At 45.2% G+C, this 25,479-nt stretch overlaps 1 protein-coding gene across 1 annotated transcript; it reads right to left on the bottom strand.

The window, feature by feature from the left end:
- Positions 1-301: 301 nt before the first annotated feature.
- Positions 302-25,479, bottom strand: LOC108153053 (knirps-related protein). The gene is made up of 4 exons (XM_017282824.2): positions 24,561-25,479; positions 21,054-21,117; positions 5,617-5,694; positions 302-2,524 (listed from the first exon to the last, which is right to left on the bottom strand). The coding sequence occupies exons 2-4, from the start codon at positions 21,078-21,080 to the stop codon at positions 527-529; spliced, it is 2,103 nt and encodes a 700-aa protein (XP_017138313.1). The 5' UTR covers positions 21,081-21,117; positions 24,561-25,479; the 3' UTR covers positions 302-526.

Below are 25,479 nucleotides of genomic sequence, written 5' to 3' on the forward strand. Positions count from 1 at the left end.
ATAGCTAATATTTAATATTTATATATGGTTTACAGCAAAAACTTATGTATCTACAAATTCCACTACGATATTATGCAAAAAAAAAAAAAACAAAAAAAATTCGGCATATATTTTTGTGCTACAGTTTTACAATTTTTTCCATCTCTTTTTCTGTTTTTGTTGTTGTTGTTGCTGTGGTTTAAATTTATTCTAAACCGAAAAATTTGTTTATAATTCCAAACTCTGAATAAAATTATCAAACGTGTGTTATACATTTTTTTTTCTTTTCTTTTCTTCTATTTTTTTTTTCTTTTTTTTTTTATATATATGCAAATCAATGCGCGTATTGTGTCTGTGGCGTGGCGGGGTCTCCTCCTTTAGCCGTCTGCCGTTTGCATATTTTGGCCATTTGGTTAGTTGTTTTAAACGATGTGATAACATCTCTCAAGCCCCCAAAAGCCCCCCCCAAACCCCCTCTCAAACGGAACGCACGAGCTGGAGGGGCAGGCTGTGGAGGAGGAAGTGGAGTTCGATAGTTGCCCTAGACCTAGACCTTTGTGGTTAGATCCAGAGCCAGGGCCTTGACGGGCGACGCCTCCGACAGACGCAAACGCTTGCCGCTGGATGCCTCTTCGATCAGCTCGTCCAGTTTCCGTTTGATCGTATCATTGGCCTCATTATCACTTAAACTATTGTTATTATTATTATTGTTATTATTATTACTGTTATTGTTATTGTTGTTACTGCTGATACTGTTGTTGTTGTTGTTTTTGTTGTTTTTGTGGGTCTGTTCTTTTGGATACTCTTCGTCCACGTCCCCATCTTCGGCTGTTACTTTCACCTCCTCGTCCTCGTCCTCCAGCGCCTCCTCCTCCTCCTCTACTGCATCGTCGTCATCTTCGATCTTCTCCGATCGATCGCTGGACAGCGGCTCTGGCGGTTCCACCTCGATGTCCTGGCAACTGGATTTACTGCTCAAAGAACTCCCCGTGGTCTTCATACTCAAATCAATGGGATTATCCTGAGCCACAGAGGGGGACAGGGCCAGGTCCTGGTCGTGGTCGTGGTCGAGGTCCTGCAGCTGTTGCGCCGGCGAATGCGGAGGCGTCATGGACACCACTAGATCTTCCTCCTCCTCCTCCTCCTCCTCGTCATGCTCATCCTCTGTCTCATCCACGTTCTCCTCCTTATCACTTGTATCCTCTCTCGCTGCATCCTCCCCCTGGCCACCATTGCTCTGCCTGCTCTTGACCCTGCCGCCGCCGCCGCCGCTCTCAGAGTTCGGGGTCACCAAAGCGGATATGGAATAGTCCTGTTTGGTGTGCTGCAGCGGCGCCAGCTTGGTGGCCATCGGCGGCGGACTGCCGTGCTGCTGCGACTTGAGAACGGCATCCAGATAGAAGCGTTTGGTCAGCTCATCCGCCGCCGACACTCCCTTGCCGCCATTGGCCAGGATGTGGTGCTGGTGCTGGTGCTGGCTCTGGCTGTTGTTGGTGTTGCTGCTGCTGTGGTTGTGCGGGTGGCCCGGTGGCGCCTCCTCCAGCGGATGGTGGTTCCCGAAGGGCGAGGATGCGGCTGTCGGTGCGAATCCGCGCTGTCCCGCCGCGCCGCTCGAATTGAAGAGATGCTGGACGGCTGCCGCGGCGACGGCCGCCTGCTGCTGCTGCTGCTCGGGCGTGGGCTTCAGCAGACCCTGATGGTGCTGATAGAGGGCGGGATGGTAGCCGGGGAAGAGGAGGTGCGAGGGCGGCAGGAAGGGGGGCGGCGGCATCACAGACATCGACCCGAGGCCGGGGAAGGGGAGCGGAAGGTGGAACGTCGGCAGATCCTTGCGCTGCTGCAGCTGTGGCGGCCTGCCCGGCGCCGTGCTCGTCGATTGGTTGGCATCTCCCCCGGGAGTGGAGGCGCAGCCCCCGCCGGCGCTCGGCTTGGCCCCCAAATGGAGCAGCGGATTGCCCCGCACAGAGACCTCCACGGAGCTGTCGGAGTTGTGGGAGTCGGGAGAGCTGACGGACGGGGAGGCCACCACCGAGGGATGCTTCAGCATCCCGTAGTCGCCGCTCACCTCCAGTCCCAGCATCATGAGCTCCTCCTTCGATCGGGGACCCCCGCCGCCAGCGGCGGCAGCCGCATAGAGTCCGGGGTAGCCGCCGGGATGCCCGAGCATACCCAGCGCGGCCGCAGCAGCCGCCGAGCCCTGGCCGGACATGCCCTTGACCCCGTTCGGCATGCCACTCATTCCGCCAGGACCGCCGCTCGGTCCGCCGCCGCCACCGCCACCGCCGCCGCCCGCCTGCTGGCTGTTGTGATGCGCCGCCATGGCGGCCACCGCCTGCTGCTGCTGCTCCTGCAGCAGGCAGTGGATCTTGAACCAGTTGGAGCGACGGCCGTAGCGGGAGCCGCTCTTGGACATGCCCACCATGAGGCACTTCTTCAGGCGGCAGGCCTTGCAGGCGGTGCGGTTCTTCTTGTTGATGATGCACTCGCCGTTGTTCTTGCAGTCCGTGATCGACGACAGGTTGTTGTACGAGCGGCCAAAGAAGGACTGAAATGGGAAGGACAGACAAATCGGAGATTAATGATCGCGTTTCCATGTGGATTTCCATGTGGGTTTAAGCTCTAAAGAGGTGACTAAGTTCTAGATACGCTTACATCTCAAGTTCGTCTTTCAACGGGGTCTAATCCTTGGTTTTTTTGTGATTTTGCACACTCCCATTATCCCTATCTAGAGGGCTTTCCTTTGCTGGGATCTCTCCCTAGATGGCGCCATCTGAATCGCCTTTTCCTTGTGTTTCCTCTTTTTTTTTTATCAAGCATTCTAATAGATGAATTTTTGATGATTAAATCACTCCTTGATCATTGATGATCACTCACTGATCACTGATCACTGTTGATCACTGATCACTGTTGATCACTTACTGATCACTGATCATTGATGATCACTCACTGATCACTGATCACTTACTGATCACTGATGATCACTTACTGATCACTGATGATCACTCACTGATCACGGATCATTGATGATCACTCACTGATCACTGATCATTGATGATCACTCACTGATCACTGATTATTGATGATCACTTACTGATCACTGATCACTCTCTGATCACTGATCATAGATGATCCCTAACTGATCGCTGATCATTGATGATCACTCACTGATCACACTGATCACTGATGATCACTCCTTGATCCTTGATCATTGATGATTACTCCTTTACGGTGCCCCTTAGAGGGCGCCACTTTCCTTATTTCTCCGGGTTATCCTCTAGATAAGAGTCCTTTACTGATTTAAGCCCCAAATCTGAATCCCAGAGGGCGCCACTTGCAGATTATCATCTCAAACTGATGCTTTTGGTTACAATCCGGGCTCGAATCGAGTTTTAAAAGTGTTTTTTTGATCCGTAGATCTTTATACGGATATTCTGCTATTTCAGATCGATAGAGGGCGCCACTACTACCACTAAAAACCTCTCGAATACACATTTTGAAGGCCTTAAGATGGTTTCCCAGCTATCCTTGGCCTTGGAGGGAGCCCTGCCTCTCTTTCCTCCTCTTTTTCAAGTGGTTTCCTTTGGTCGAGACCTTCTGCTGCCAGACCGTGATGTCATTGAATGGGAACACTTTTCAACCAACCAACAATAATATCTCATTAAATTTTTTGTGATGATTCATCGATGGCTACCCAAAGACCCTCCAACGGAGCCACCTACACTCCCCAAAGCGGCACCACTGCAGCCACCACGACAATCAATTGGCAACAAAGCAAACAAACAATTTAATTCAATGCGGAGGAGAGCAGGCCATGGAGCCATGGAGCCATGAAAACAGACGAAACATGTTGCTGCCGCTTGTTGTTCGTCTCGCGCGCAGCATGTTGCAAAGGTTATGGCTGTGCAACACTTATGCCAAGTTGCAATGTTGGCAGTAAATCACCAAAACGAACGCTTCACTGCATCGCTGCCTTCCCTCTCTGGCTTTGCAATCAACCAAAAACAAAAGCAAAAACCAAAAACCAAAAGCAAATACAAAACAACAAAAACAGAAAAAAAGGGACAGACGGCGAGACGAAGAGACGGAGAGACGGACTGACTCTTCGACTCCTCTCCGACTCTGTCTGCAGTCGTCCGTAGGTGGAGCTGTTCTCTTGAATGGAGGAAACATTTTGAGGCAGCGACTCTGAAGAAACAACAACAAAAAAACACAATGCGAAAATCCACTTTTAAGGTTAATTGGGCATCAAGATTACTGGGTCGGAAATGGAAATGGAAACGGAGTAGAGGAGTTTTCAGTTTCGTTTCAAAAAAGTAGCAGCAAAAAAAACAAAAAAAAAACCAGATGGACGGACAGAACCGACTATTTACAAGCAATTTTCTGTGCATCCAAGGCAGATTCACTTTTGTTTGTTTTGCCGTCCTCTTTTCGGGTGGGGCGGAGGGGGTGAGTGGGGGGGGGGTCTTCTTTTCTTGTGGGCGTTAAATTAGCCAAGCGACGGAGGCCCCCACGCCATCAGCAGCAGCAGTGAATCGAGTAGAAGAGTGGAAGAGTGGAAGAGTGGAAGAGTAGAAGAGTGGAAGAGTGGAAGAGGCCTAACACACAAATCAAATAATGCTGACCTACAAATTGTACGTTAGTTGACCTTTTCTCCTTGGCGTGGGCACAGCAGATCTTGGCAAGACTCGGCGGCGAAACGGAGATCACAAAATGATCATCCCACCATTAAAGGAGTATTTCGTTCGTATTTAAATCAATTATTTGTGGGGCGCTTTGTTTAACTTTGACCTTAGCCTGGGGCCCATCCATTTGTTACTCCCATGCAACCCTCCCGCCCCTCTCTACAACATTCCTACAGATTCGCTGGAGCGGGGGGAGAATGGCCTCATAACTCTGTTTCGTTTTTTGCTGTTTTGTTGCCTAAGCGGTTTTTTTCTGGCATCACGAAGGCGGCGTCGGTGTCGGCAAAATCGATTTATTTGACTCACAAATGGCATCGATTGATATGCGAGACGGCTTTTGACCAGGCCAGAGGACGAGAGTTCAAATTGTGGGAAATTAATCGATAACTTTCGATCAAAATTTATCGATTGGCGATCAATGATGATTGGGTTGGCATTTTGTGCTCTGATTACTATTCACCCAGAAAAATACCCAGCGATAAGTATCGATTATTGCCATAATTTAAAGTGTCATACCTATCGATAATTATCGATTTCTCACACAGAAAAATACCTATCGATAATTATCGATTATTGCTATAATTGAAAGTGTCATCGATAAGTTTCATACCTATCGATAATAATAGATGTCCCACACAGAAAAATACCCATAGATAAGTATCGATTATGGCTATAATTGAAAGTGTTATCGATAAGTGGCATACCTATCGATATTTATCGATTATTGTTATAATTGACAGTGTCATCGACTAGTAAATTATATCAATGTGTGAAATTAAATTGAATTATCGATAAAAAAATAATATCGATAGTTGATTAATAATTTTGAGGACTCTAATCATCATCCAATAGTCTCTTTGCAATGGTACCCCCGTCATTAAACGGCATGAAATAGTTCGTTTTTGCCCCATATCGACCATCGACAATCGACCATCGATAACCGATAACAACTCACCTTGCAGCCCTCGCATGTGAAAGCACCAAAATGGAATCCAGCCGCCGGCTCTCCGCACACCTTGCACGTCTGATTCATCTGCAATGAGAAAAGAAACATGAGAATCGGGTAAGAAATAGTGAAATATATGGATGGGATACCCCCGTCCCCCTCGCCCGCCCCCCCCATCAACCACCCCATCCAATTCCCACCTTTTTGCACTCCACCTACAAGAATCCACCTTCAATCGAATGGAAAAACTAAGGCAAAGGCAATAAATTCATAAAATTTCAATTAAAAGCAACAGCAAATCATGACACGAGCATCTAGAGCTCGAAGCCCCCACCAAATCCCACCAAAGCCCCAACAATTCCCAGATCCTTCGCTGCAGCCGCCAGCCGCCAGCGAAATTCACACGCATTAAAAATTAAAATGCAAACATAGTTTGTCATATCGGGGAATTGGTATCAAACGAAAAACCAACGAACGACGACGACAAATGGAAATGGAAATGGGGAAACGATGGAGAGGCCCCCAAAAGGAGGACCCAAGCATTGGCCATGAACTCCACGACTAGGACTAGACTCTCTTGGGGCCCCATAATAAAATATGAAGATGGAATCAAATGAAAAATTGCCCCAAAGCACACACACACACACACCACAGACAGGGAGGGTGAGAGAGAAGGGGGGGTGGTGGAGGGACGTTGAGCAAACAAGCAACATTTGCATTTATATGGCTATGGTCTGCTCCCTCCTTCCCGCCCCCCTTGGGGCCCAGGGAATATTTGTTTATTTATTGCGAGCGAAATGTTTATCAACAAATTGCCATCAATTGTTGTTTTGCAGAGAGCCTGGGCCCGGGCCCCCAGCCCGGAGTCGGGGGTCTCCCGGCTTGCAGTCGTCGTCGTTTGGTAGGGAATGGTCGTTGCATTGCGTTTTCCTTATTGCCACTTGTAGCCGGTTAACTGGAGCACAGCACCAAAAAACTTTTGATGACACGCGCACATGCAATGGGAGCCGGAGAACGGCAGGGAGGGGAGGAGGCAGTGGCAGGAGGCAGAGGCAGGAGGCAGTGGCAGTGGCGGAGGCAGGTGGTGATCGTGGGAGACAGGCGGCTTTGGGTGGGATTCAGATAGCGGAGGATCTTGTAGGGATTACCAGAATCATACCCAAACGATCACAGGAACAATCTCCTGCCCTCCAGCCAGCAAGTGGCAAGTACCTCCTCTCTCCCTCTCTGAGAGATGACTCCAATTTGATGCTCTGGGCCATAACTCTGGCACACTACAAAGTGGGGAGAAAGCACACCAGACACCATCGCCATTCAGCGCATTCAACACATTCACTTTTCTCCGCACAATCCAGCAGATCCCCGACAGAGTAGAAGGTCTGCTCTGCCCTGCTCTGCTCTGGTCCCCAAAAGAATGCCTGCCAGTGCCAGGGAGTCCTTTTTTTTGCTGGTTTTTTTTGGGGTGGGATGCCTCGCGCTGTAAAACATGCTAATCTGATTTCGTGTTATGTGTTGAGAGCCTCTCGAGAGCTCTCGAAGATGTCCGGACCTCTCTCTCTCTCTGGGTAGGAAATAAATTGTGTCTACGTTTAGGTTTTCATAAAGCACTGGCTCTCGGGTCTCGGGTCTCTGGTGGCTGGTGGCTGCTGCCTGAATGCCTTCCCTCGGATTAATCGACAAATAAAAATCACATAAAATAAATTAAAAATTATGAGTTTCAAGTTTCAACAGGCTGTTGCTGGATTGTCAGCAGATTTGCTTTGATTTTAAATCGCAGACACAGAGAGGGAGAGCGAGGGGGTGGGGGGGAGACTGCACTGTGAAATTTATGCAGACAATGTGCAATATTAAAAAGCAATAAACATTTATTTAACAGCGACCGACAGAAATTCCAGACACGGCCGATCATCAGGTGTGAGATGTTCGGACGGGGCCAAAGATGATAGATAGATTGTAGCTAGCGTGCCCTCTGCCCCGGCCTCTGCCTTAACAGAGGTGATCCTCCTTTCGAGTGAGCTCTCCCTGCCCTGCATATCCCTTAACAGAGATGATCCTCCTTTCGAGTGAGCTCTCCCTGCCCTGCCTCTCCCTTAACAGAGATGATCCTCCTTAGCTGTACGCCAACATTCGCCTTAACATTCATCCGCATTCTGTTAATTAACAGAGCTCTGGCTGTGGCTCTGGCTCTGGGGCTGCTCTGCATCAAGGGTACTTCTCGCGCTTCTCGGACGGAACCTGTTGAATGTCGGCGCTTAAATTTATTTCAAATGTCTCTGGCCTGATTTGTGGGATCGTTTAATTTGGCTAAAGACCTCAGATATAATTTCGGGGGCTTTCAAAGAGGGTTGCTAAATTAGTTTTTCGAAAAACGCTCTTCAAAGGGGAGCTAAATATTTTATATTTATTAAGTGAAAAAAATCTACTAAAATTCCCTGCCTTTTGCCTACTCTTTGAGTAAACCTCTCGAGCCTCAAGACTTGTTTTAATTTGTTTTTGTTGTGGTTTTCGTTGAAGATATTGCATAATCGGAGCGAAATAAAACTCTCCAGAGGGTCAGAGCGCGCAGGGGACTGCCGGGGACAATTAGCCCAGCGATTAAGTGAAAGTGTTATAAATTAGATACAACAAATCCGCCACAGAAACGCTCATTAGATATTCCGGCATTAATAATATTAAATAATTGTTCTCTTTGTCAAGCAATTTGTGCGCAAGTTATTGATGGAGGAAGCGGCGGCGGCGGCAACCGAATATTGATGACTGCTTGTTTTTTTTATTTTAAATTAGTTGTTGGACTTAAACTCGTAAATAAAGTTCCCCCATTTCGATGGAAAAATGCAACAAGTGCTTATTTTTTTTTTTTGGTGGCGAACCAAAAATAGATAAATAGCCAAAAAAAAAGAAAAAAAAACAATAAACGATCCACCAGTCATCATCCACAATGAGCCGTGCGGCAGTGGATGCTGTGTGTGGATGTTGATTTTTGGTCTGTGATTAATTATGGCCATGTTCTGATGTTCTGTTCGGATCGGGTCGGATCTGTTCTGTTTTGTGGCTCGCTTGCTTGTTAACCTTAAACAAACAGCAAAAATAGCAAGTAGAATTCATAATTTTTCATTCCGCGATGATGCAATGGCTATGCGGATGGCTTATTATAATTATAATTATTAAAATTAAAATTAAAATTCATTTAGAGGCACGTTTACTCCAGTTTCGGCAGCTACGTCGCGGCGTTGAGCCGTTAAGAGCCGGCCCAAAGTGCCATTAAGACCAGGTCGAAAACGTGGTCTTCTTTTTTTCGCGCGCCAACAAAAAATTATGATAATTGCCCGCTGAACGACCTTGGCGCTACGTACTCGCGAATACAAATTTGCACATCCATTCAATCCCCCCCTCCGCCACTCCACCCCCCTCCATGCAATTATAAAATATAACGCAGGGGCCACAGGCAAAAACATAATTTAATTAAAATGAAATCATGCACAAAAGCGCACAAAAGCAATTGCCTCGCTTTTGTTTGGGCCACAAATTGTTCTAGTTTTTCGCTATTTCGTTTTTTCGTTTTTCGTTTTATTTTTTATACGAATTCATGACTCTAGACGGTCGGCGGTTGCCTTGTGGCCTCCTCTGTTGTGTGTTGGTGTTGCCTTGTGGCATCATCCGATGATGATCTTCCCTCAATGCTGCAGCTTTGTACGTGCACACTAGCAGAGCTTTAGCAGAGCTTCAACGGGGCCTTACAGCCCTGTTAACAGCGCATACAGAGGCTTACAGACGTGGACAAATTTAATTAAATATCACACTTAAAAATAAATATAATATATTTTGCTTAAATATGTATATAAATTTGCTAGAAATATATTTTATTTAAATATGAAATATATTATTTACTTATATTTATTATTTATATTATTGTTTTGTATTTATAATATTTATTTATTTTTTATATTATTATTTAATATTTATTTATATTTATTATTTATATTATTATTTTGTATTTATAATATTAATTTATTTTTTATATTATTGTTTATTATTTATAATATTTATTTGTTATTTTTATTATTATTTATTATTTATAATATTTATTTATTATTTATAATATTTAGTTATTATTTATAATATTTATTTATTATTTATAAAATTTATTTATTATTTATAATATTTATTTATTATTATAAATAAATATTATATTATTTATTTTTTTTATTATTATGTCTAATGTTTATTTATTATTTATATTATTTATTTATTATTCAAAATATTTATTTATTATTTCTAATATTATTATTTATTATTTATAGTATTTATTTCAACACTCGAGGCATGCATTTATCATTAAATTCCTGCCTTACTGTGGCTGAGTACTGAAACAGAGGCCTTGCCTTTAGATCTATGTACATCTGATCAAGAGACTCTCCCGCCTTTCTTTCGAAGCATGACTCAGTCCCTGACTCAACACTGGACGACTTTTCTCTCATCAAAATCCAAAATCCACATCTAAAGCGATCTACTTCCGAAAAGGCAGCTGCAAAAACCAACAAAAAACGGCCAGAGATGGCCAACAATCGTCATGAGTCATGGAGTCAATGGCAAAACACGTTTATTCCCCCGTGTGCCGATCCGTGGATCTCTAACTGCAGACTAGAATTTGTCAAAATTGTTATATCGCATGTGTGGGATATGATTTTTCTGTCTGTCTGTCTGTCAGAAAATACTTGAGGCATTCACGGTTTTCAGCTGCACACGCATTTCTTTTGCTTTCCCTGGTATTTGCACACACACTTCTCCTTCCTCCTGCCTCTCCTTCCTCCTGCCTCCCTGCCTCCTGCCTCCTCCTGCTCCTTCCTCCCATGACTGCCTCTCTGCTTAGTCACGCGGCCTTTGATGCCCAGGCAATTTGTCAAAAATCACAAAAAAAACACATGAGAATTGTACGGGGTTTGGGCCCTTTTTCTTGTTTCGAGGCGCCTCTGGGGAGTGATCAATCATAGAGCAAAATCTCTCAGTTCTTTCTCTGTTTCTCTGATTCTCTGTTTCTGTGGCATGCGTGTGCCCCGACAATATGTTGCATTATGTTATAGTTTGTGCAGCGAGAGCTTTGCTGAAATATTTCCCATTTGCGATGTGATTTTTGATTGATTTATGTTCTGTTTGACAATTTGCTAGGTTCGAAAAACGCCCTTATTTTGCGAGTACTGGAGTGCATCCCTCCGCCCCTACGCCCCTACGCCCCTCGATCCATCATCGTTTCAAGTCTTTTGCTTTTGCCTTTGATTTTTCTACTTAGCTAATTGTTGTCTGTCGTCTGTCGTCTGTCTGTCGTCTCGGCCGCTGCTCCAAACACTATAATTATGAACTGCAATGATGATGATGATGAAAAGCGCTTAACAGAGCTTGCAACGCAACATCTGAAGCATCATCAGAGCTCTACGGCAGTCTAGAGCCGTCTAGAGCCGAAGCGCTCCTCTTCAAGCTGTCAAGCAGGAAATGTTTGGATTTATAATGCGGCTCAAACCCCCTCCCCACCTCCCTCCCTCCCTCCCTCTCAGCCTCCCTCCTCTTGTCTGTTTTGTCATTATAATTAATTTGTAACTATTTTTATGAGCTCATGTGAAATTTTCTGTGGCTGCTACTTTCCAGCGTCCAAGTGACAAGTGTTTGTGCAATTTCCGTTGAAAAAAAGGCCAAATGGTGGAAATTATGTTTGAAAAATTGACAGGAAAACGTCAAAAGAGTCGAGAGAAAGGGTCGCGAGAAGGGGTAGTGGGGGGGGGGGGGGGGGGGGGGAGACTGGAGCCTGGAGAAAGAAGTAGGTAAGGGTATCCAGAGGTCAGTCGATCTGCTGTCTGCCGTCTGCCGTTTTGCTGTTTTCTCGTTATGCAAATGCGTGCAAAATGTGCGAGGTTTTTCCTCCTCCCCCTGCCCCTCCCCCTCCTGCTCCCCCTCCCCCTCCTCTGGACAGAGACACTAATGCAATGCTCAATGTTGTTTGGCTGCCAGCCACACGTTCACCGATCGCTGTGGCATTTGTTACAATTTTAAATGTTAGCAAAAGCAAAAGCAAAGCCAAAGCAAAGCCAAAGGCAAAAAAAATAACAAACTTGTGCCAATTGTTGCCTGTTGGTTGTTACAAGTGTTTGACTTGACATTTCGGCGTGCGCGTCTTTACGGAATTGGCTCTCGACTGCACAGATACATAGATACACCCCGGAGATACACTCGTTTTTGTTTGCAGTGTATTGCAGTGGGAGGGGGGGAGGGCCCCCCCCTGGAGCCACAGGTGAAATTAATCACCAGCAAACCCACAAATCCCACACACAACAAAAAAAAGGCCAACAAATTAGTGGAGCAAAGTGCTTGGAAAATTGCATGCCACATGTGGCACATGACTACTTGACATATGCGAATCGGGCCATAAATAAATCTAAAGCCAGCGACAATTCAGACAAATCGCAGAGAGGATGAGCGACAAAACGGAATAGAATCGATGGATCAATGGATCAATGGCTCGGGCAGAGAATGAATGAATGAATAAATGAATGAATGATTGCTTGGAATGACTAAAAATGGTGAAGCGGATTTGCAAACTAAGAAATGAACAAATTTAAGAACTTTTGGCCGCCAATTAAAGGTTTTTTTGGCTCCGATCTGCCTTTTTGTTGGCACTTCCCAAAGCATTTGAGATCTTACTTTCTCTAAATTTGAGGCCTGGACTCCTCCTCACACTTGCTCTGCAAATCAATCCTCTCCTCCCACACATGCTCCTGTCGCCGTCTGCCGTCTGGCGTCTCCTGTGTATTCCTGTCACTTTTCTAAAAATTCTTCCCACGCTTCTTTCCCAAAAAAAAAGAAGGAAAAAAAAAATTCAAATTCCATTTTAATTAGCAAACAGTTTTCACATTACGTATACGCCGCATCTGACGAGACGGGGGCCACCCTTGCCACTGCCACTGCCGCTGTGTGCTGTGCTGTGGGGAGGGGGTCGGGGAGGGGGGGGGGGGGGGGGGAAGGCCATAAAAGCCGAACAAAATTATAACAGCCAACTTGCAAAACATTTACACCACCAAACAGCCCACCAACAGTCGCCAGAGGAGCAGCAGACAGGAGGCAAAGCCAGAGAGAGAGAGAGGGAGACAGAGGGGGAGAGGGAGATGGATAGTGTGTGGAGGCTGTTTTAGGCGGTGGCAGGCAGGCAGGCAGGCAGGAAGGCAGGCAGCCCGCTTTCTTTGCCCCCAAGAAAAATGATTCATGAAAGAGACTCGCGGGACTCCTGCTGGTCGCTTGGATAGGCTCTAGCTATGGCTCTAGCCATGGCTCTAGCTATGGCTCTAGCTATGGCTCTAGCTATGGCTTTGGCTATGGCCATGGCTCTGTCTCTGGCGGTGTGCGGTGTGCGGTTTTTCGGCCAAAACGTCTCGACGCCGGGCAGACTATTAACTTTGAAAGTTGTTTAAACAGGCGAAGAGCCAAGAGGCGAACCTCCACCTTCTATTTCTTTTTTTTTTGCATTGGAAGCTCCTCGTTGTCGTCGTCGTCGTCGTGGTTGTTGTCTACACCAGCTGCCTGCCACAGCCAGAGCCAGAGCCACAGCCTCGGTTGCAGCAGCTCCTTTACCTTGCAACAGCCAGTGTCATCGGCGTTGCGGCTCGTGGGAATTGGATCATTAGAAGCCGGCAAAAAGGCGAAGGCAATGGCAGAAGTGAGCAGAAGTTGGTCAAACACAGCACTGAGAGAAAGGATAACATTTCTGGCTGGTTTTTTTCAGCAAAGAGGAAGACAAAGAGAGTCTATTTTTGGGGAATATCTCAATCTTGTTGCTTCTTTGCAAACTTGGTGGCTTTTTTCTCTCAGTGTAGCATAAGAAAGAAGTCTGTTTCGTTCGATTTGCCGCTGCCTGCCCTGGCAACCCCACGCCGTGCAATTTTGCATGTGTTTTGTTTTTTTTTTCTTTTTTTTTTTGTTGGAGTCTTGTTGGAGTGTGTGTGTTGGCAGAGTTGCCACCGTTTCTTGTTGAAAAGAGGCGCGATAAGTAAATGTGTCTTCCTCTCTGCCACCCCCGCTCTCTCCTGCTCCCCCTCTCTCTCTCCCTCTCCCTCTCTCGCTCTTTCTTTCCACCGATAAGTAAATGTGTCTCTCTCACACACCCACTCTCCCTCTCCTTTTGTTGTTGTTGTTGTTGTTCCTCGTTTTATTTGCACTTGCGCCTCGCAGACAATTCTTTTTTTTTTCCTTTTTTTTTCTTCAATTTTTTTTTTTTTTTTTTTTTTTGCTTGTTTCGAGCTTCTATTTCTTTGTATTGCGGGATTTATTTGTTTTGTTGTCTCTCGTTGTTGTTATCGCGGAGTTAAGCTGCAGCTCCCACCCCCCCTCACTGATTTTCCTTGTTGTTTTTGCTTTTCTCGAATTTTCGGATTTTTCGGGGGAGTCAAAAGTCAATTAAATAAGAGCAGTGCACAGTGAAATGCTTGTACTACTTGTTGCTGCTTCTGCCCCCTCTGCCTCTGCCCCTTCTGCCCCCTCTGCCCCTGCCACTGTTGCCTGTTTTTTGCGAAACGAGCAATTTGTGACTGTTTTTCCTCGAATGGGTTTTCCGTTGGGTTTGGTGGTGCTAACCGAAGATCAGACCGCACTATGGGAACCAACCATTTCACCCCGTTTTTGTTGTTGTTGTGGAAAAGTTTTTGGTTTTTGGTGGCAAAATTACTGGAGGTGATTTATGGCCAAGTGGTCGGCAGGCCTTGCTTTATGGCGAGTTCTAGGGAGAGTGATTGGGAGGCAGGCAGGCGAAAGGAAAGTCAAGTTTTGATGATTTTTCCAATGAGAATTTCGGCTGGAAGAGCAAATGCAGATGCAGATCTAAAATGATTCGAATTTTGTGGATTTTATGGGTATTTATGGGGGTTTCATTTTCCATCAGAAACCTTTGGCAATTTCCCTTTCTATAAAGTCAATGTCATTCCCGCAGTAAAAGTTTCACTTTCCATTAAAAAAAAAACAACAAAATATGTATAATTGAATTAAATGGGAATTAACTTGAGAACTGGAGGGAGGTCTAGTGTGGGAATTACTGTCAGTCGCCGAAAAGGGAGGGGGGAGGGTAGGAGGAGACAAACAAATAAAAAATATCATTGGCTGATGTTTTTTTTGCTCGATCTTCGATCAATGCCAAAGCTCATCTTTTGGGGTCGGTGGAGAGGGGGGGCAGGGAGCCGATCAGAGAGGGCGGAGGGGAGCAGCATCACGTGTGTGTTGTGTGTGGAATCGAAATAGAAATAACAATAGCAAAAGGCATTTGTTCGAGTGCGCTTTTAAAAATAAACAGCTAATATAACAATGGCCACAATTTGCCCCCAAAGCGCAAAACTGAGGCAGAGGCAGAGGCGGCGGCAGCGACAGCGGCTGTATCTGTATCTGTATCTGAGAGATGGAATCTCGTTTCGTTTCGTCTCGTCTAATGTAAGCGGACATGATGCTCGAGTCGCACATGCAATGCCATGAATGATCTTCGTTCGATATATATATGGTATATATATATATATATATGTGGCATGTGGTATGTGCATCTATTCTATTCCATGGCCTATAGTATATGCAATTTATATAAATTTAATTCAATTTGCAAAGCTAAATTGTTTAGTTTTTTACCCCCTCACAATCGTGCAGAGGTCGTTTGGCAAGGCAAGAGGGGGTGGCCAAGGTGGGGGGGCTTACTTCTCTGTTAATTTTCATGATTAAGTCGGATGAATCTTGTTGGGGGGGCGGGGTAGGGTTAGGTAGGGGATTGTTTTAATGTGTAATGCCTTGACTTGAAAACAATTCGAACAATTTGGCAGCTCATTATGCGACTACCACGGCAACTTGACTCCAATAAACGATCCCAGCAGCCCCCTCTAGGCCCCCCCTAGGCCACCCCAGCCACAACCTTGACCTTAAGCCAAATGAAAGATACCCAAAAACCACGAAACGAACTTCAACTTCAACTACGGTACAGTACAGAGGGGCCTGCTATTATTTTTATGAAAATTATAACAATTTTGTTACGCTTCTTTGAGGAAAGGGCAACTGCAGGGCCCCCCCTCGACCCCCTCGGCCCAGAAGCATTATTATTAGGCGCCAACTTGATTCCATTGGCGTAATAAAGTGGCAGAGGGGCAACCAGTTGGAACAGTTATTTGTGGCAGCAACAGCGGCAGCGGCAAAGTGTTGAACTTGAAATCGAAAGCAAAAGCAAAAGCGGAATGAAGGCAGGTACGGGGGGGCAAGGGGACGGGGGGGACACCAAAAACGACGGGGCCAAGTCGCTGTGGGAATGCTCTTACAATCGACGGGGGAGCAAAAGCAACTTAATTGATCTGTAAACCCGTGGAAAAGCCAATCAATTTAACGGCACGCCAGAGGGGAAACTATGCCTGATCTAAATACCATACAAATTACCATAATTTTTAATAGAATCTTTAAGAAATCATAAAAGATTTGATTCGAAGCCAGGAATGAAGAAAGTAATCTCGAATTTGTCCGCTTTCTTTGGCCCAGAAAGCCCCCCAGGCCCGTCTCTGGACCGAAGAGCAGACTATACCCAAGGAACTGGGCCCATCGCTTGGATTTTCAGTGCTGCCAGACCTCAAGGAACTCGGTTACAGGCAGACCAAAGTATCTCCAAGCTAGGTAGGTCTCTGCCCAGCCAAAGTAAGGGCATAAACTACTGCCAACAAAACGTATCTTTAAGCCACGCGCTAATTTGAAAATAATGCTCTCCAATCATTTTGAGATTTCTGAGAGGAAGACGAGGAGGAGCAGTCTCTGCCCCTGCCCCTGCCCCTGCCACTTGCTGATTGTCTGTATAATTACATAATATTGCATAATTTTGCACAAGAAAAGAAAAGAAAAACAAAACAAAGTACGCTCTGCTGTCGACGCTTTGGGATTTCTGCTCTGTTAGGTAGACGAGGCGCGGAGAGGTCCGCCACAGAGTACAGAGTACAGAGTCTTGGCGAGTCTTTTGGGGGGTTCTCTGTTTGACGGTCTTTACGGGGTCTCATTATCGTTTGACCGACCCACCGACCGACCCACCGAACGATCCGCCGGGTCTGGTCTGGTCTGGTCTTTGCCTTTAGATTGAGATTCGCTTCGTTTTCGTTTTCGTTTTCAGTATCAGTGCACAATGTAGTACTTAAATAATAGAAGTTTAATAGCGTTTTGTTTTGCTGCGGTCCGCGAGGCCCGCGATCCCAGGCCCCAACTTGTTGCAAGTTGCTGCTGCCGCTTTGAACTACTAATGCATTCAGCTGTAGGATTTTTGTCAAGGTTATCCAGTTGTGTGTTTGCTGTGTGTTGGATGGCGGATATAATGACATGATGCATAGAGATACACTCCATCGTTGTTCGGATCGCGGAGGGAAGTTTGTGCTGTTTTTTTTTTTTTTGGGAGGAAGTTTACTTTTAAGCGGCAGTGTAATTGTGTGTAGTTCGTTCAAGTTCGCTGCCCAAGTCATTTGGCAAGAGGCCTGCTGCCTAACGAACTCTAGAACGAAACAAAACGAAACAAAACAAAACGAAACGAAACGATCTTTTGGCTGCATTATTGCATTCTCGGTGATGGCCTGCAGCAGCCACAGTCAGAGCCATAGCCATAGCCACAGCCAGAGCCTGGCTAATTTCGCTCATTAATCATGAGAGTAGAGGGAGCTGCAGCAGAAATGGAAATGGAAATGGAGATGGAGATGGAGCTCTGGCCGTTCCCGAAAACTGATTACACATGTACGGCCTCCGCCAGAAATCGAAAGATCTGTCTGTGGCTGGCACTGAAATGTATCTGCAAACAAATGAAGTTGTCTGCTGCTAAGCCCACTCCATTCCACTCCTTCTTCTAGTAGAGTCATCAAGGATCCTCTCGAGAGGATTGATCATTGATCTTTTGGCACTCAATCCTCTTTCTCTCCCTCTCTCTCTGGATGCTCACGAATTATAAATAGTGCAAATGCGTGCAGTGCATCATCATCATTAGTTTTCGGGCCAACAACAACAAAGCCATGGCCAATAGACTTGTCTCCCGAGAGACGTCTCTCTCTGCCCTACACATTGCTCTGGCAATTACCTGTACGGCTCTACGGCTCTACGGCTCTACCGAGTGTAGGCCCGTCTTTAGTTTCTTTTGCTAAATTGTTTCAAATTTATTTCTGTGCCCAAGATAATTACTAGAAGAACTTTTACGAGCCAGTCATAGCCATTCGGCCATGGCGTTTGGCCAACAGATAGATGCAGATTTGTAGATACTTTCGGGCACAGAATTTGTACCATAAAAGATTCTACAGATCTAGAGAGAGAGGGAGAGAGGGGGAGAGTCCACGCCCTTGCCATCGAAAGGGTATTTCAGACGGCGGCGGCCCCAAGTTCGTGTCCAGAGTCTTTCGTCTCGTTCTGAGGCATTTTCTAATTGCAAGTTAATTTCTTGTTGCGAACATAAATTTAACATTCTAATTGAGTTATCAACCGCAACATGGATGTGCCGTGCCTCCACCAAAAAAAAAGACGAGCCCCAGATGGAGGCATGAGAAGGAAATGCCCCCAACGACAGCGGACCAACTTTTTACAGCCTCTCATCGTCTCCCATCTCCCGTCTGGTCTCACCGAAAAAACAGGCTACGCACATGTGAAAAATGGCCCAAGTTCCCGTCGGGTTCTGCACCACAAAAATTGCCACAAAGCCTGCCACAAGTTGTTGCTGTGGCAGTAATTACATTTCGGTGTGTGTGTGCAACTTTTTGGGGCCTCTGCTGCTAATTTGCCTGCTGCCTGCTGCTTCTGTTTTTCCTTTTTTTTGGTTTGTTTGTTTGTTTCCCGCGTGGCAGCTTCTGCTTTTTGAGCGAGAGAATTTCCCGAAACGCTCGGGCAACGTGAAAATATTTGCCACTGGCCCGTAAGGCTCGTAATTAATTTACTTTGTGTGTTGTGGCAGCCGCCAAGCAACAAAAAATATGAAGAAAAATCCATTACGCAAATGTTTATGACCAAAATGGTCAGCACCGAAAGGCCACCGTCTGTTGGCTGCTTGGGCCTGCTGCCAATGCAAATAGAAAAGCCGTGCTATGTGCGTGTGTGCCCCAAAACGAGGCACACAAAAGCCCCAGGTCTTCAGATCGTAGCTCTCTCACATGCATCACAACATTGTAATGCATTTTTTCGCTTTGGATACCGCCCCATCCAACCCCAGCCCCCTCCCCCTCTGCCATTGGAAATGCTGGGAAATTAGTTTTCCTTTCCTGATGCGGGACTTGTGTGTGTGTGTGTGTGTTTTGGAGGCGTGATCGTATCCGTAACGAAGGTCGTGGCAATATGGAGATGTTGTAAGAACATTGCTCGTAAATCTCCACGCCGTACATTTATGGCCCGACTAATGCAGATTTCTGTATCTTTTGCCTTTGTCTCAGCTTCTCTCTCTCTCTCTCTCATTAGCCAGGTAACACATTTCATAGGTTCATTGGGAGATTCTTTTTGGCAATTTTATAGATTTTTTGGTCTGCTAAAAGAAGGGAAATAGTTTCAAAGCTTTCTCTAAGGGATATTCGGCATATTCCTGGTTATCCTTCGAGGGTGAGGCCGAGAATATTCCCAAATCTTGATTTTAGTGAAGAAAACCTTTTCCTGAAGAAAACCTTTTTACTTTTCTCTCCCAGTGCGGCTTAGCCGTTAAGGATGGGAGTATGATTTCCCTTTCTCCCAGTGCGGCTTAGCAGCTATCGATGGTAGTGTGATCTCCCTTTCTCTCTCCCAGTGCGGCTTAGCAGTTGAGGATGGGGGTATGAGCTCCCTTTCCCTCTCCCAGTGCGGCTTAGCAGCTATCGATGGGAGTATGATCTCCCTTATTCCCAGTGCGGTTTAGCAGCTATCGATGGGGGTATGATTTGCCTCTCTCTCTCCCAGTGTGGCTTAGCAGCTATCGATGGGAGTGTGATCTCCCTCTCTCCCAGTGCGGCTTAGCAGCTAAGGATGGGGGTATGAGCTCCCCTTCTCTCTTCCAGTGCGGCTTAGCAGTTATCGATGGGTGTATGATCTCCCTCTCTCCCAGTGTGGCTTAGTATCATGGTTTTTTTTTAAATACCAATAAATTAATATCATATTTTGTAGGGGCTTCATTTCATATTCAATTTAAAGACATATGATATTCATTTAGCAAGCATTCAAAAAGCACTTTCAATGTAGAACTTCTATAAACCCTAGATAGAGAGAGAGGGAGAGGGAGAGGCAGAGAGAGAGGGAGAGACCAGCTGGTATTCGAAAATAAATTCCTCACTCTTCAGAGTTCGCTGCGTTGTGTGAAACTTGTTTCTTGTATCATATTTATTCCATTCCATATTCCATATTCAAAAATTCATAAATTTATTAGCTAATGCTACCAAGTGGCCCAAATTCGTGCTGCCGTCGCCGCCGCCTCTGCCGCTGTTGTTGTTGTTGTTGTTGTTGCCTTCATTTAAATCAAACATTTAGTTTATCGTCTCACATTTCAACTAATTAACACTACGAACAGGGGGGACCGCCTCTTTGCCACAGCCATTGGATGGCTTTGACTTTTTTTTTTTTGGTTTTTTGGGCTTTTTGGCCGACGATCGAAGATCGACTAAACGAAAATCAGCTTAAAATCATAAAAAATGCACTTAAATAAAATTTAATATTCAAATATTGACATTTAGTGCCATGTTAGCGGCCAACTTACGTGTTTTTCTCGCTCTCTATATGGCTACCCTGTACCCCTGTACCCCTGTCCCCCTGCCACCCCTCTGCGGATTGCTCTGGAGACAAAAAGACACACGGACGCACTGCTCGATGGATTTACTAATTGATCTGCATCTAATTTAAAAAAAAAAAAGAGCCCAAGACCGAGCCCAAGCCCAAGTCCGAGGCACAGGTGACTCTTCTCCTACTTTACGATGATCGTTTTGCTCTCTCTCTCTCTCTGTCTGTCTCCCTCTCTCTGTTAGTGTCTTTTGGCTATTAAAATTATGACATCATTTAAATATTTTCGCCGTTGTTTCGCCAGCATTTCATGTGTGTTTAAACTGGTTTAGGCCATCCCATACCCCAAACCCCCCACAAATCCCCCACAAATCCCAAACCCCATAATTCATAAATTCATTTGAAAATGCGGAAGCGCTTTGATTTGCAAAGAGTCGTCTCCACCCCTCCCGCTGCCATCTCCCCTCCCCGTTATCAAAATGCTTGAAAAATGCAAACGATTTTCAGGCATAAACATAATTATTATTTTCCTGCTCTTTGTCGCCACATAAAATTATTATTCTCATAAAAATTGGTGGGTTTTTATGGCATGTTGGTTGGGGTTTGGGGCGTGGAGCGGCGGGAGCGGGGGGTTTGCTCAATATTTAGCTCGTAAAATATTTATTATTTTGTTGTTATAAAAAAAATACCGTGAGGAATGGGGAGTGAGAGCTTACCGCGTATGGATTATCCTGATTCATCATTATGGTAATCTTGGGGCTTCTCTCGCTGGCTGGAAGGCTGCAAGAGATGGCAAAATGGAAGGTGTGTGTGCATTAGAGATGGAACATCGATAAATATTTCATGACTTTTTTCTCACTCAATCATTCAATGGCTTTGGCATACTGGCGTTGTTTTTAATGGAATAAATCAGCGATAAAATGTGCATCTCTAGGTATCTAATCGATAAATCTCTCTATATTTATCGATTTGTAGCCCCAGACCGATCATTATCGATTGCCTTCGATAGATTCCCGACTAATCGTCGTTCAATCTATATATCTATCGCCTGTGCTATCGTCGTTTGATTGTGGCTGTCAAAACAATCGATTGAATATCGATATGCCTGGCCATAAATGCGAACAGCATTTATAGAATAGAACTTACTTGAGAGTTTAACGACTCCCATTACCATAAAAAGTATTGCTCTTGAGAGCACCCAATCAACAATCGATTATGTTCCCATTTGTGGCCCCAAACAAGACCAAAAGATTCGCCTTCAAACCGCTGGCTGCTTAGATATTCTGACATTTGGCTGCCAGGCTAATACTCGTTTTAATAATAATAATTTCGATATTTATTACAATGCAAACACAGAGCTGGGGAGCTTGGAAGCTGCTGCACCTATAAAAAAAAAGAGAGAAAAACCCAAGAAGAACAACGACTGCGGGATGCTGTGACTCACTTATGGAGCCCCAGACCCCAAAAGAAGACAGAGCCCGTCCTGGGCCACCGTCTGTCCAGAGCTCGTGCTTTGTGGTACTCCTATATGGTGTGTGTGGCATGTTAACTGGCAACAGGTGTTTGCTGTTGTCTGCTTGCCACATTTGCATTTGATATTTTTGAAGCGTGTTTTGCGCGCTCACACTAAATACTTTCACACTTGGTCGGTCCCTGTTCCAGTCGGAGTCCCCTGCCCTGCCCTGCTTTCAACAGATTGTGCTCTTCCGGTTGTGCGGCTGCGTTGCCCCCTTAAGGATGTGCAACAAGTCAGCCACACGACCTTGATGTGTTAATTTCTTTGGTGCAGCTCTTGACAGCCATCCAGGGACTTGCCCGGCGGGTGTGGACATCCGCGGACGAACGAAAGACTGAGGCCGCAAACTCGGGCAAGAAAACAATCTTTGGAGTGGTGGCGCAGCTAACTGGAATAAGTGCACACACTCTGGCCAGTTGTAGAACACAACAAACCCATGTATGTGCAAGGCACTCGTCATAAGTAGTACACGAGTACACGGGCACACGGGCACGGGCACGAGTACACGAGCACGGGCACGAGCACGGGCACGGGCACGGGCACGGGGTGTACGTGTACGATGGGATCTGTCAATATTTGCGACACTTGCAAAAAGCAAATCCAAGTTAGATTCTTCTTCGTTTGACTTGAGGCCCAGTCAAGGCGAAATGCACTCGAAGAAACGGCCAGAACCCCCAACCAGAAAGGGGCATCGAAATGAGGGAAACTTTGAGCAAAATTTGTATAGTTTTGGAGGCGGCAAAGAGGGGCAGAGAGGGGTGTAAGGAGGGGGCGAAAGAGGGGTCTAGGGAGGAGTCTAAGGAGGAGTCTAAGGAGGGGTCTAAAGGGTGGTGTAAAGAGGGGTCTAAAGAGGAGTCTAAAGAGGAACCTAAAGAAGAGTCTAAAGAGGAGTCTTAAGAGGAGTCTAAAGAGGGGTCTAAAGGGGGGTCTAAAGATGAGTCGAGAGAGGGGTCTAAAGAGGAGTCTAAGGAGGGGTCCAAAGAGGAGACTAAAGATGATCTAAGGAGTCTTAAGAGGAGTCTAATGAGGGGTCTAAGGAGGGGTCTAAAGAGGAGTCTTAAGAGGAGTCTAAAGAGGAGTCTAAATAGGAGTCTAAAGAGGGGTCCAAAGAGGAGTCTAAAGAGTAGTCTGAAGAGAGGTCTAAAGAGGGGTCTAAAGAGGGGTCTAAAGAGGGGTCTAAAGAGGGGTCTAAAGAGGGGTCTAAGCAGGAGTCTAAAGAGGGTCAACGAGTCTAAAGAGGAGTCTAAAGAGGGGTCTAAGGAGGGGTCTAAAGAGGAGTCTAAAGAGGATCTAAGGAGGCGTCTAAAGATGGGTCTAAAGGGAAGTCTAAACAGGAGTCTAAAGAGGGATCCAAAGAGGATTTTTACTTGGAAAATCAGTCGTTCATTAAATCCGATTTCTCAAGCGGCCACATATATAGGATCCGATCCTTCTTTAAGACCTATATCCATCTTAGGAAGCTGTAAATCAATGGAAACGCATCTGTCATAAGGATTTGATTTATTTTTGTATCGATCTTTCCTGCTCTGGCATTTCGCACAGTGTTTTGCCCCCCTTTGAATTTTTGTAACGAAAAATATTGTGGCAAATACAGAGCTTAGCATGATATTTGCATTATAAAGCAAACATCGAGCCGACCGATCGTCTATATCTACATATGTACATATGGATATGCCTATAGATACAGATACAGATACATGACTTACATTGATTCTGTGTTATATAGTCGTAAAGTTGGTTTTATTTGCCCGTTGCCTGCCCTTGTTGTTGTTGTTGTTGTTGTTGCTTGCTATTTTGTTGATCTAGCCCCATGTTTTATGGCCACACTAAAAAGTGCACACTGGTCAACAAAAAAAAAAAAAAACACTTGGATGGGAGAGAGGGCGAGTGCGAGTGCGAGGGAGAGACAACTTTCTCACCAAAAACCTATGCATTGCCCTCCAATACACTCCTCTACAGAGTATACAACAGTGTGTGTGTCTGTGTGTGTGTGTGTGTTTGGGTGTGTACATATACTATATGGTTTTTGTATAATCAAATCATACAACACTGCCACAGTCGGGGCAGAGTAGAGTTCCGTCAGTTTTGTCGGTTTTTTTGCAAGTGCTATCTACCCAACGCCATCTTCCTTGAGGTGTTGGCAATACCCTACGAATACGGGGTATTCATAATAAAAAGGGGGAGATGTATACCCTGAAACCCTTAGAAAAACCCCTAAAGAAAAGCCTTCTATAGCTATCCCCTACAACCCTTAGAAGAACTTGTAAAGAAAAGCCTTCTATAGCTATCCCCTAAAACCCTTAGAAAAACCCCCAAAGAAAAGCCTTCGAAAGCTCAAAACCCTTCTACAGCTATCACCTACAACCCTTAGAAAAAACCCTAAAGAAAAGCCTTCTATATATATTTCCTATTGCCACTTTCTACGGTTCGGATATCGCCATTTGGGTAGGGTATCTAAAGCTCTGGGCAAGCCCTTTTTTCGAGTGTTTTTTATGCATTTTTTTCATTAATGAAATTCGCCATGTCGCCGCTGCCATCAACACATCTTTCAACCATCCAACCAACCATCCATCTATATATTTCCATATCTTAATCTTTCGTTTTTTGTCGCGCTTTTTTTTATGATTCGCTCGATGATGAATGTATCTCAAAAAAAATGTGTGCTGGTGCCGTTTTTTTTTGTACTAGAATTAACCTTTGAACTTACCTTCTTTTCGTTTCTTAAATGTTAATCCAAATTTAAGCACAAAATAGATTTTTTACGCTTTTATCTCCAGTCGAAAAAAAAAATTTAAGAAATTCATTTAGAAGCACATTTTGAACTCTCCTACGATTTGAGCTTTATTTGTTTGTTTTTTTTATTTGTTTTTGGTTTTTGTGTACTTTATTTGTTCTGTATTTTGTGTATGTGCGTGCGTGTGTGTGTTTGTGTGTATGTGTGGATTTTTGTTGTTGTTTTTTTTTTTTTAAGCTATTATTTGTGTTCACCTTGCGCCAATAAAACGTCACTTGAGCCGTCCTATAGAGTTGTTAGATGTCGTACTCGTAGTCGTTGTTGTTTTTGTTGTTGTTGTTGTTGTTGTATTGCACTTGACTTTTAGAACTTTGGGGCAAGCGTGAAGCATGTTTCAGATACACAGATACACACTATATCTGTAACTGTAACTGTAACTGTATCTGTATCTGTATGTGCTTTTTGTTATAAGTACGAATATAGCATATATCACATGTCGGCAAACAAAAAAAATAATACAATTTCCGTTTTCCGGGCAGATTTTTGATTTGATTTTTTGGGGGGATTGATTGTCTATGGATGTCCGTCCGCCCTTCCGGGTTTTTTTTTGGTGTGGCTCTGCAGGATCGGTCCCGCAGAGCTCGGTCCCTGGCTCACGCTTATCGAGTGCTCTATTTATTGCGGTTTTTGCTCCATATACAGTCGTACATGTGTGTGTGTTTTAACAGTAACAAAATTCGATCGAGTGCGCCCCCATAAGGGACGTAACGTAACGCAACGTAGGCCACACAAAAATAATAACGTAAGCGACTGCAACAGCGTCGGCAGCGAGCGGCAATTGAGCAGCAGGCAGGCAGACAGGCAGGCAGGCAGGCAAGCAGCGACAGCGACG

This window comes from Drosophila miranda, chromosome XR, assembly GCF_003369915.1.
Source record: "Drosophila miranda strain MSH22 chromosome XR, D.miranda_PacBio2.1, whole genome shotgun sequence".
NCBI lineage: Eukaryota > Metazoa > Arthropoda > Insecta > Diptera > Drosophilidae > Drosophila > Drosophila miranda.